We start from the raw sequence: 13,506 nt of genomic DNA, 5'->3' as shown, positions 1-13,506 counted from the left end.
TTTTTCAAAACATATGCCTGGATAATTTTTCAACATTAACACAAGGAAAAACCTTGTGTTCCATATTTCCTTCCCCTTCCTCCCACTCCCTCCCCTAGATGGCAAGTGATCCAATATATGTTAAACATATGCAATTCTTCTACATGCATTTCTACAATTATCATGTTGCACAAGAAAAATCAGATCAGAAAGGGAAAAAAACTATGAGAGAGAAAAAAAAAGAGTTAAGTTTTAAAAATTTTATTACCCTTAATACTTTTTTTTTTTTTTTTACTAAGAAATGCCTTAGCTTTCATTTTCTCAAAGGGACAACTCTCGATATGGTTTTAGAGTAGAGAAACTATTTTGTAATTAATCGTTAGTATAACAAGGAAGTTTCTAATATACTTATATACCTATTTAAAAATGAATTGAGTTTGTTATGAAAGATTCTTTTAAAAATGTTTTATTTATTTCCTTTCTTTCTATTTAGTTAATTTATAACATAATCACATCTTAATTGTGTGGTCTTCCCAACTTTTGCTCCCATTTCCATTGCTTGTGGCTGAGATCTAGTATTTATATTTTAATATCACTTTTGTAGAAACAAGATTAATTATTATGTTCTGTTTCCTATTAATGTTGTTTTCATTTATATTATTGTAGTCATTGTATATGTTGTTATTTTGGTTCTTCTTCTTTTTTTTTTTTGCATTATTTTAATTTTTGCAAATATTTCTGTTTTCCTGAATTTCTTATAATTAGTATGAACTAGGAAGTAGCTATGAAGAGTTTTAAGATCTTTGAAAACTATTATTATATACCTAGATTTTCTGAGTAGATTTATTCAGTTAAGTATTATAACTTGTGCCTATATTGAATTCTCTCATCTTCTCTTGGTAAATCTGACCAAAATACTCACTCTGAACCACTTTTAAAAAATCCTTCCAAGGAGCAGCCAGGTGGCGCAGTGGATAAAGCACCAGTCCTGCATTCAGGAGGACCTGGGTTAAATATGACCTCAGACACTTAATTCTGCCTGGCTGTGTGACCCTGGGCAAGTCACTTAACCTGTACTTTTATAAAGCAATAGTAGTACCAAAAGCCTTACAGAAATAGCAAAATAATATCAAAAATGTTTTTTGCATATTCCCATTTTCTGTACTAGCATTCTATTCATATCTTAAGTACAAAATTGACAAGTTAATTTAAAATAATGTGTAATATTAAAAAATAATGTCCTTGACAAAAGGACACCTGTCTATTCTTTTCATTCCTTTTTGCTGTTTTAATCTAAATATTAGAAAGAAAAAGAACATAACTTAAATACCTATTTTTGTTCACTTAATCAAGGAGGAATCTTGTCAACATTAATTTTCGAATTTTTTTGGTGGAAAATGCTTTTTAATTTGGTGTGTCTTCTGCCATATATATGTTTTCTGGGTTTAAATGAAGCTTAGTGGAATGAAATAAACCTATTGTGTATTTTGTGCACATTATCTATTTGTTGTTCTCACTGTGCGGATTAGATTCTTAGAATCTAAGAGTGTTTTAGGACCTTTTATATGATATATTCTAATCCTGACCCAGAACAGAAATCCTTTTCTGTAATGTCAATGAGAATTGATCATCTTGCCACTGATTAATGATTTCTAAGGAAGGAGAACTCATTACCTTTGGAGACAGCTCATTCCATTTTGGACACTTTCAATTGTTAGAAAAGTCTTCCTTATAATGAGGTAAAATCTCTCTCTAGAGCCATGACCGCTTGATCTTCACCTGCTCTCTGGGACCCAGCTTAAGGGTTACCCTTTTCCCACGCAATACCCTTTCAAATAAAGCCGTTTTGTATGAGGTGAAAGAGACCTGGATTTGTAATCAGAGGTTCTTTGGATCATAGATTTGAAGCTGTATGGTTTCTTTAGAGATCATGTAATCTGAACTCTTCATGAAATTTCCCCATAGTCATTTTCATTCCTATGTTAACTTTGACTTCAAGAAGAGGATTCCTTGAGTGGAGAACTGTTCTCATAGAGCTAAAAGGCATGTCAGAGACTAATTACTTTAACCCCCTTCATTTTTTAAAAAACTGTTAATGAAATTGAGACATAGGAATTTTATTTTTTATTTTTTACTTCAATATTTTCTTGTCTTCCCAATTACATGTAAAAACAATTTTTAACATTCTTATTTTTTAAATTTTGAATTTAATTATTAATACTCTCCTGTTTTCCCTTATTATCGAGAAGGGAAATGACTTGATATATAAGGTACATGGAGTTAAAAACTTGCCCACCTCACACAGAAAGCAAGTTGTGGAAGTTGATTTTACACCCAGGGCTTCTCCAGCATACTGTATCATCTGACTTCTAGCATCTCTGGATTTGAATCCAAGCTCTGCAGTCATATAAGTACTACTTTTTTTTTTAAATGAAACATAAAAAAAGAATTTATTTCCCCAGATACTGATAATTTTTTTTTATTAAAGCTTTTTATTTACAAAACATATGCATGGGCAATTTTTCAACATTGATCCTTGCAAAACTTTCTGTTCCAAATTATTCACTGCTTCCCCCCATACCTTCTCCTAGATGGCAGGTAGTCCAATACATATTAAATATGTTAAAATATATGTTGAATCCAATATATGCATGCATATTTATACAGTTATCTTGCTGCACAAGAAAAATTGGATCTAGAAAGAAAAAAACCCAAGAAGGAAAATAAAATGCTGGCAAACATCAACAGAAAATATGAAAAGTTATATAACTTCTTTTGGACTCAGTCTCCTCACCTTTAAAAGTAGGCTTAGTGTTTGGTCAGTAAGATTTTTGGTATCCTTTCTTGTTGTAAATACATGGTCTTGTGAAAACTATTATTATAATATATTATTATTTCTACTATTACCTATTACATTAGGTGTTCTCATATTTCCCCACTTCCTCATATGGCATAGTTTGGATATGGAGTTGTCTTTTTTAAGGAGTCTAATTCTTCTGAAAGAAATTGTTTTTAAATTGAAGGCTATTGTTTATTAATCATAAAGACTATACATGCAGAAAATATAAATTAATCTTGTCAACTATCAAGATAGTTATAGTATTTTGAATATGCATGTATATATACATACCATGTGTATGTATATATGTTATATATTTATATTCACAAATATATTAACTCAATTAATATAAAATGATGATAACAATATTTATATAGTTCTTTATGGTTGGCTAAGTATTATGCAAATACTATCTCATTTTATTTGTGCAATAACTCAGAGAGGTAGGAAGCTACTATCAATTATTATTCCAATTTTATAAAGGAAGAAACCAAGTTTGAGGTGTTAAATGTTGTTCCAATTCATACAATAAATGTCTGAGAATGAAATTGACCTGAAGTTGGGATCCAGCGTTCTATCCATTGTGCTGAGCAGCTGCTTTTGTTAGGAACATTATGCATCTTTGCATTGTGCATGAAATAATATTAAGGATAAAAATTTTTTTTTTAAAGATTGTTTTCTTCCTTTCTTTTAGGGATTTCCTGTTGAACAAGGCATAATTGCCATAAGTTTACTTATCCTACAGACACCAACAAGTGAGCAGAAACCCATCTTAAATCTAGGTAAGAATTCCCCTCCTTTGGAAACTGTGAATATGTCATGAATCTTAGCGGAAGTATTGCACTATTTTTATTTCATTAGAGATTTGACATTTTTTGGGTTTCTTTCATATCTTTTTTATTGCCTTCAAGTAGAGCTTATTCTTGCCTTGTGAAGTGGATAGAGAGCTGACCTCAAAGCCAGGAAAGCCTTTGGTTAAATTCTTATCCCTGATAATGAGTCTACTTTCTCTGTGCCCATGGGCAAATATTTTAACTTTTCAGTTTTCTCAGCAAGTCTTCTTAAGAATGTCCAATTATGAAAAAGATACCTACTCTTATTAGTAAAAGAAAATTTCTCACCATGGAATTCCCTATAAAGAAATGAGTCCCTATTCCTATTCTCTTCCTACCTTGGCGTATCATGATAAAATCTTCACAAAAGTAATTCTCATGTGATTTATGTTATCGTTCAGTTATTTTTCAGTCATCTCTGAGTCTTCATTTCCCTTTTTGGGATTTTCTTTGGCAAAGATCTTGAGTAGTTTGCCATTTCCTTCTCCAGCTCGTTTTACAGATGAAGAAACTGAGGGGAACAGGGTGAAGTGATATGCCCAGAGTCACAGCTAGTATTTCTGGGGCCAGATTTGAACTCAGGAAGGTGAGTTTAGGCTGGTTGCTATGTCTACTGCATCAATTAACTACCCTCGTTCACATTTATAAGCTTTTTTCATAGTCTTACTTTTTAGCTTGATTGCTGATTGCTATTTTAAGCATTTATTTAGCACCTGCCTTGTGTGAAAGAATCATATCAGATTTGGAGGGAGATGCAAAAATAAGGTAGCTACTTTCAGCCATAGGGTAAAGATGAGTCCCTGATCCTGGATAATGGTTAAGAACTTAAATGGTTATATAGGGATGAAGCATGTTTGTGATGAGTCTCTCTTACCCATTTGTTCTCAGCCAGATTAGTTTATTTCCAGCATTTACCCAAAGATAAATAAATTACCTTCCTTGGAGTGAGATCAGTTCTAGAGGGAGGGTTAACATATACAGAATTATAGTTTACTTTTAAATGGTGTTTACAAACATGAACTAGATTAATTGGACATTCTTTTCTCCATTAAAAAAAATTAAAACTTCATTGAAGACGTGCCATTTTAGTGGGGGCTTTGGGCTAAAGTTATGAGGCCCCTGTCCTTCCATTTTGTTTTGAAAGTTAAATTTTAACAAAAACATCAAAATTTAACAAAAACAAACACATAAACAAAAATATATATTTGTAGAGAGATGGACAGCTATATTTATCATTACCTATCGGGTTGAGGAAGAACAGCAAGCAGATTGATAAATGAATATTAAATGTTTATGGTCCATGTTAAAAGCCTTGACTTTTTTAATGTTTTCATCCTGGCTACACCTCTGCAAAAAAGCACAAACTTTATTTGTGATTGTTCTTATAATCTTAACCTAAAATCAGAATTCAGGAGTGGGACGTATATAAGGAGATAATAGCTAAAGTCCATAGTGGTCACACAGTTACAAATCCTGAATCTTATCCTTTCTTTAAAAAGTATTTAAAAGTCTATACCAGCCACAATGCTAGACATATAGAGATAAATGGAATGAAATAACCTTTTCTCATTGTTTATGTTCTATTAGGAAACCCCCAAAATGTGTATATTATATATATAGAAGAATCTCACTTTATATAAGTTGACTCTTCTGCAGTCTTTTGAATTTGTCTTCCACAGAAAATGATTTCTTTGGTGTTGTAAATTTGTTCTTGGTGGCAGGGAAGGGAGTGAGTCAGGGAGACAGAAAGTGGTCACGTCCCTGTGGAGGGAAGGAGTCTGTGTGGTTCAAGGACATATGGGGGCTGGTTGAAGGGCATGTTGGGGCAGTGGGACCTGGGGACAATGAAGTGATACCTTGATGGAGCTTGGAACAGCCTTGTTGGGATTTGGCCAGAGAGGAAGAATGTGGGAGGGATTGGATTGGGGAGATGTGTGGGGAGTGGACATGGAGAGGAAGGGTTTCTTGACTGGACACAGACATGAACTACTGAACATAAACTGATGTGTGGGTGGACACACTGGTCAGTGGGTGAGTACATTGGGGCAGAAGTCTCACCTCTTGGTGCTCAAGTTCTCAAGTAATGTCCCTACTTCAGAGATGATTGCAGTCTTTCAAACACCAGCCGAGCTGAGAGGCAGTAGAAGAGAAAGTATACATTATTGTACAGTAAATTTAACATGAATGTTTTCTTTGGAATCTGGATTTCTTGTAGAATTCTTTTCATAAAGTTAAATTTGTGTAATAGGAATTTACATAGAGCAAGAATTTATAGACTAAATATAAAAAGGATAAATATGAATTAAGTCAAAGTACTTAAATTAACTTTAAAGTAGTTTAGATGGGAGAGCACTAGCAATTCAGGTAATTAGTAGGGTGGAAAAGTTTTGTTTTTTGAAAGAAGAAAAAGATTTTTAAAGACAGAAATGAGGAGACACTGGATTCTTGTCCTGGGAGGCATCCAGTACAAAGACTTGGAGAGAGGAAACGAAGTGTTGTTTATGAGGGTCAGAGAAGGCAAATTTAGGTGGAGTGCAAAGTGTGAGAGGTAGAATGATGAGAGATAAGGCCAGAAAGTTGGGGTTTAACTTGTTGTAAGCATTAAATGCTAATGTATGTCATGCTATAATCAAGTCAACATGCATTTGTTAAACACCCAGCATTGTGCTTATCAGTTCCAGAAATTTTTTTCATATTATTCCATGTATTTCGATAATCCGTTCATTTCTCATATCTTAGCAGTCTCTCATTTGTGATTATGACCACTTTGGGGTACAAAAATATAGGATAACAACAACAAATTAAGTACCAGCTTGTGTGTGTGTGTGTATTTAAGTTTAACAGTACACTTTGCCAGTGCTATTATATTTTATAGTAAAACAATCTCTGGATGTAGGTCCTATTATTACTATTTTACAGGTGAGAGAATTGTAGAGGTTTAAGTGACTTTTCTGGCTTTAAAGATCTAGTCTGAAGTCCTTGTATTGTTGTAAATACATACTTGCACATGTGCAAAATGAAGTTCTTCTCCCTGCCACTAAAATGAAAAGGTTCTACTAATGTGCAGCTAGGAGAGCTGTTCTGGAGATAAATTCTCCAGACTTTCCAGTTGATTGGATATGAAAGTTAAGTGAGAGTGATGAGTAATGAGTTAAAAGAGGATTCCTAAATTGTGAACCTGGATGATTAGAAAGGTGTTAGTGCCCTTGACAAAAATGAGGATGTTAGGTTGTATGAGGATGACAAAAATGAGGATGTAGGACCAGGAGGAAGATAATTAGGGTTTATGTGTTAATTTTGATATGGCACTGAGATATTCACATAGTATCTCCAGCTAGCTCTTAGTAATGTGGAATTAGACCTCAGGCAATTGATGAGAGCTTAACAGGTACATTTAGGAATAATATATGAAGATAGTGTTTTAAGAGGGAACTAGTTGAGCCCTCAGAACAGAATTTCAGGAGCTTGAGACTGAATAATCCAACAGGTGGGAGGAAAACTAGGAGAGGGCAATGTCATGAAAATCCAAGAATGAAAGACTATCCAGGAGGAAGGGAATGCTGCAAGAAGAAGTCAAAACATAAAAACTGAGAAAAGACGATAGGATTTAACATTTCAGAAATTTTTGATAATGTTATAGAGTAATTTCTGCTTAATGTTAGGTCCAGAAGCCAACAAATGAACAGGATGGGAGGGACTAGTGACAATGCATTAATATACCATCTATGTATATGATATTAAAAATTTTAAAATTCACATATTTTTAAATCACTTTCATATATCCATTCCCCTCCTCTCTTTTGTTCTCTACCCAAAGAACCATTCTTTATAATAATGAATAAAAAAGGAAAGAAAAAAAAAAGCATTTGAACAAAACTAAATGCGTTAGCTAGCCATATCCAGCAGTACATGTTTTGTTCTATATCCATTTACTCCAGGTCCGCAAAGAAGGGTAGGTAGCTATATATTCTTTTCTTTCTATTACTTATTACTGACATCCTACATGGTACATGATCTGGGTAATCATTAGGAATCTATCAGATTGTTTGGTTGTGGTGATATCTTAAGCAAATATTATGCAAAATAATCATCCTTTTCAAAAAAGTATTATGTAACTGATATCTGATGTAGTGTCATGTACAAAAGATAAAACTTTTGTGCACTGGAAACAACACAATGACAGTTTAGATGTCTATTTCCTTATAGAATGGTTGAAATACCTAACAGAGCCCAGATTAAATCTCCTGCCATCTGCTCTTTTGTTCTATTAGCCTTCCTTCTATTTGGTTTTCTACCCCAGTCCTTCTCCTACTTTCATTTCAAGGCAGATAGCATCCTTACTAGAACAGTTTCACTTCCTTCTTGGAAACCATTCCTACTCTTATTTGAATTCTACTTCTGGCACTTTTACTTATGGTCATAGGTGAGAAATTTAAGTTTCCTGAGTTTTTTGCTTACTGGATTATTGTGATCATCAGATGAGATAGTGTGTTTGAAGTGCTTTGTACATCTGAAAGAGGTGTGTGTGTGTGTGTGTGTGTGTGTGTGTGTATACATAATTAATATTTAAAATAAAACTGAAGGTTAAAAAACCTAGTCATACTTAGTTATCTAAAGCAGAGATGTCAGTAGCACTAAGTATAACTCCTTGGAGTACTGAACCTGATGAATACGTAATGGGGAGATGTTTAATAAACTACCTAAAAATAGACTAGGTCATAGATAATGCTAAATTGTAGTTTGCTAAGTCAGTATGCAACAGGCAGGGGATGAATTTTTATTTCTTTGGTATCAGTGCATTAAAAACCAGTGAAACCTCGGATATGTTTTTTTATATTGGAACTTTGATGCTAGCATCTGATGACTTGAATTTTATTTTCATTTGCGCAGCAAGCCAGCTGAATTTCGACATGTCTGATTTATATTTGCCTCATTATCATGTCAGAATTAAAGAATCATGCCTGAAGCTGTTGAACTTGATAGTTTTGCTTTGTAGAGTCAGGAAGAATTATCCTTTAGTACACTAGGGAAAAAAAAGAGGAAAAAATGGTTAGAATGATCAAGAAATTACTGAATTGTCAGATTAAAAAAACCTATAACAATTATAGCAGTGAATTAAAAATGAGGTGTTCAGATTATTACAGCTGGTTTTTAAATAACTTATGCAGGCTTCAGTGATTATTTGGAAGATTTATATTCCTTCTAGAAACCATTTGAACTTAATTAAAAAAAAATACAGTACTGGTTATGTTTACTATATCTGAAAGCTTCTATTATATAATAAATTAATTAAAAAATAACCGATCTATTATAGAAGCTATTTTGATTCTAATTTTTCTTGTCCTTTTCTTAGCATTTCAACCACAGAAAAAGAAGCTTTTTAAAAAATTTTTTGAGACTTTTTATTTTCAAAGCATATGCAAGGATAACTTTTCAACACTGACCCTTGCAAATCCTTGTAGTCCAATTTTTCCCCCTTTTCCCTCTACCCCTTCCCTTAGATGGTAAGTAATCAAATATATGTTAAACATGGTAAAATATATGTAAATCCAGTATCGGTATACATACATACATACATACATACATATATATATATATATATATATATATATATATATATATATATATAAAATTATCTTGCTGCACAAGAAAAATCAGATGAAAAAAGAAAAAGAGAAAGAAAATAAAATTTAAGCAAACAACCACAAAAGAAGTGAAAATGCTATGTTGTGATCCACACTCAGTTCCCACTGTTCTTTCTGTGGGTGTAGATGGTTCTCTCCAGCACACGTCCATTGGAATTGGCTTGAATCATCTCATTGAGCCACATCCATCAGAATTGAACATTGTACAGTCTTCTTGTTGACATATACAAAGATCTCCTGGTTCTGCTCATTTCACTGAGCATCAGTTCCTGTCAGTCTCTCCAGGCCTTTCTGAAATCATCCTGCTGGTCCTTTATTATAGAACAATAATATTCCATAGTATTCATATACCATAATTTATCCAGCCATTCTCCAACTGATGGCCATTTACTTGGTTTCCATTTTCTCCCCCCCCCCCCAAAAAAAAAAAAAAAAAAAGCTTTTTTTAAGTACTTATTATTATCAGGCTCTGTGCTAATTGTAAATCCTCGAATTTGAGATTTGGAAGGGCTCTTAGGGGTTTTTGACTGCAGACTATATCCTAAAGAAATGCCCATTGTAATAGAACTGCCAAATCAATCATCCTCTCTCTACATTTCTTGTTAACTTGTTAAGAAATTTCTCCTCATTTCCCAGACTTGCCTCCCTGCAATTTTCATTTGTGGTTCTGATTCCACCATGTGGTACCAAATGGACTTAGTCTGATCCCATTTCCATAGGACATATCTTTAGGTGTTTGAAAATAACTCTTATGTCCCTTGCCCTCCCAAAAATCTTTTCTTTTCTGGTTAACTAATGACGGTTAACATATTTAGTATTATGAGGTTTGTAAAGTATTTTACAAATATTTCATATTAATGACTCACATGTGTAAAACACAGGGATAAGCACAGATCTCTGTGGTACTCTATTAGGAGTGACCTATTCATCCATTTATTAATATATCCAAGTAGGTTGAGTCAATATGCTTTGGCATGATAAACACTATGACATTCTTTGTTGAAATCCAAGATATGTTTATTGTATTTACTTATTCTTCTAGTTAACCATCTATGTCAGAAAAGGGAATATGGACAGTTTGATGTGACTTATTCCTAATTTCTTTATTAATGATGCCTTGTAGAATTTTTCTAGGAATCAAAACCAAGATTACCAGACAATAGTTTATATGCTTTGTTCACTTCCCCTTTCTGAAAATTGATTTAATTTTTCCTTTTCCTCCAACCTTATGGCATTCTCGTGTTTGCTACAATCTTTCATTTGTTAATGATGGTAGTTTATTTAACAGTCTCATCTACTGGTTCTTTCTGAGGAAGTATTTCATATGGGTCAAGTGACGAGTTCATCATTGGCAAGTAGGTGTTTTCTTAAATCTTCTTACTTGTCTTGGATATCAGTTTCCTGTTAGTCATTTTCTTCTTGGGAACAGTGATCATTCCCTTGGCAGAGAAAGTAAAAGCCAAATATGAACTTAGTAGCTCTTCCTTCATTTTGTTCTTAATTATAAGGATAGAGTTCAGAAAGAGACTTTCTTTCTTTTTTAATTCTCCCTTTTCTATCATTATATCTAAGAACATTCCAGTTGTTTTTAAATTCCTTTGACAACTTCAACTTTTTCTGAGCCTTAACATTTCTAAAACTATTTTTTAATGGTGCCATATTCCATTCTTATATTAATCCTTATTTACCTATCCTTCCGTCTTTTGCATATTTTTAAAAATTAAATATTTTTCAAAGAATAAATATTTTCCTTTTCCCTTTTTTCTACTCTGATACCCACCTCCCACTGTAAAGTTAGAATAAAAACTAACAAACCCCCCCCCCTCCTGTTGCAAATATGTATTGATGAGCAAAATATATTTCCTTACTAGACATGTCCAAAAATATGTCTATCATTTGATACTCTAGAGTCTGTCACCTCTCTTAGGAGATGGGCAGTAAGTTTCACTTCTTGAATCTTTTAGAATTGTGGTTAGTCATTATGGTGGTCTGAACTCTTAAGCCTTTGTCTTTACAGTATTGTTGTTATTGTATACATTAATTCTGTTTCAGTTTCCCAATTCATTCTTGAAAGGCTTCCCTGATTTCCTTGAAACCATCTCCTTTATTTATTATAACACAATAACAGTCCTTCCCATTTATATTCCATAATTTGTTCAGCCAGTCCCCAGTTGATGATACCCTCTTTCTAATTCTCTGCCACTGTAAAAAAGAGTTGCTGTGTTTTAGTTTCTTAAACTGTGGTTTGTGACCCCATATAGGGGTCTTATAACCTCTGTTGGAAGTTTTATACACCTGTATACTTAGGGTCATGTAAAAATTTCTTAGACAAAAGAGGTCATGAATAGAAAAATGTTTAAGAAAACCTCTTGTACATTATTTGTTAGAGTTTATTTTGTTTAGGCCTGATCCCTCCCTTACTCTACCTACTGTCTTAATCTTTCCTTTCCCATCTTCCCTTTCAGTTTCCCCTTTTTTCTTGAAATCTATTCTGTTCTCAACTATATGTGGAAATTCTTGCTCCTTTTGACCAGTTTAGATGGGAATGAGATTTGTACCTGCATACCCTGATTATAGAAGATACTTCTCCCTATCTTTCATTTTATTCTCCTCCTTCCTACCAAGAGGAGTCCCTATTCTTTTCCATTTCCATTATGTTTTTAAGATGGTCATAATGTAATAGAATTACTGCTAGGCCTTCTTGTTTAATTTGTCTCATTCTGTGACTGTTCAGAGGATCACATATATCATATTAAAATGTAAATAATTTATTCTTGTTTGGTTCATTTTGATATTTTCTCAGGTTTACTTTTTTATGTTCCTTTTGAATCCTATTTTCATTTAAATGTTTCTATGTAGTTCTTGTGTTTTCATTATATTGCAAGTCCTCTTGCTTCATTACACTTTTAGTTTCCCCCCATTTTTATTCTGTTTTTCTGGTTAAGTTATTCCTCCCCTTGCAGTGGTTCTCAAACTTTTCTTTTCAGTGTCTTTATCCTATTTAAAAATTATTGAGGATCTCTCCAAAACGTTTTTGTTTATATGGGTTATATTTATAGACATTTATCATATTGGAAATAAAAACTATTTTTGAATTTGTAAATCCTCTAAAAGGGTTTCAGAGATCCCCAGGATTCTCTAGACCATACTTTGAGAACCACTGCTTATGAGTGTAAACCATTGCTTTCAGGAACATTGTCTTCCATGATCTCTGCTTCTTTAGAGTGGTGACTGATAAATCATATGTTTCTCACATCAATCAGTCCATGTATAAATTAGTCAGTAAGCATTTATTAAGTACCTGGTATGTCCTGAATGTTGAGGATAAAAATAGGAAAAATGAGATAGTACCTACTAGCTTTAAGCTTATAATTGAATGAAAGGACAAGTATATAAGTCATATATAACATATGCAGCATATATTGTATTATAAATATTCACCTTTATAGATAGCATAAAGTGTGTACATGTACACATACATGCGCACATAACCACATATATACATATGTCCTTTCTGTAGATTTTTTGCTTAGGCTACATTCTAACTACACTGAACTTCCTGCTGTTCTCCAGCTTTTCCCTGGTTTTTTACACCCACATGCTTTTTGTTCATCTGATTTTCTCAACTTAGAGCTACCTCTAACTGACTGTTGCCTCAAATAGGCTTCTTAGCCCATTTGTTTCATAACTTCATTTGTCAGATGGGAACAGTGATTGATTAGATGATCTCTTGAATCCCTTCTAACTTTAAAAATTTAAGAATATTCACTTGTTTTTACTCTTATTTCCCATTATCATAGGATCATACAGTGTTAGATTTGGAAAGAGATCTTAGCATATATCTAGCCTGGTCCCCTCATTTTAAGGTGAGGAAACTGGGTCAGACTTAATGACTTATGAGGGTCACAACAAAGTAATGAAATTGGGATTTGAAACCTGGTTTTTGACTCTAGGGTGTTTTTTTTTTTTTTTTTCCTCTCTTGACTATACTATACAATAATGTTTTACTTTTATTAGAATTGTAATAAATATTTGTTAATAACCTATAGAATAAAAAGAACTGTTACATTTCAAGATCATCAACTTAATCATCAATCTGAGAGAAGTGCTGTTGCCTGTGACCATTGACAAGGGTTTAGCATGATAGCATTAGATATCTAGAGGTAGATGGGACCTTAGATAGCACCTAGGCTCATTCTTCTTACAGATG

The 13,506-nt window shown here is 33.1% G+C and overlaps 1 protein-coding gene across 1 annotated transcript in view; it reads left to right on the top strand.

Annotated features, from left to right (window-relative positions):
• Positions 1 to 13,506, top strand: part of FOCAD (focadhesin) — a 349,882-nt gene that overhangs the window by 97,829 nt on the left and 238,547 nt on the right. The window contains exon 8 of the mRNA XM_051995374.1: positions 3,513 to 3,600. Coding sequence (XP_051851334.1) covers positions 3,513 to 3,600 — 88 coding nt within the window. The remainder of the gene's footprint in view (positions 1 to 3,512; positions 3,601 to 13,506) is intronic.

This window comes from Antechinus flavipes, chromosome 1 (genome assembly GCF_016432865.1).
Source record: "Antechinus flavipes isolate AdamAnt ecotype Samford, QLD, Australia chromosome 1, AdamAnt_v2, whole genome shotgun sequence".
NCBI classification, from domain to species: Eukaryota; Metazoa; Chordata; class Mammalia; order Dasyuromorphia; family Dasyuridae; genus Antechinus; species Antechinus flavipes.
This window is presented reverse-complemented; position numbering and strand designations above follow the sequence as displayed.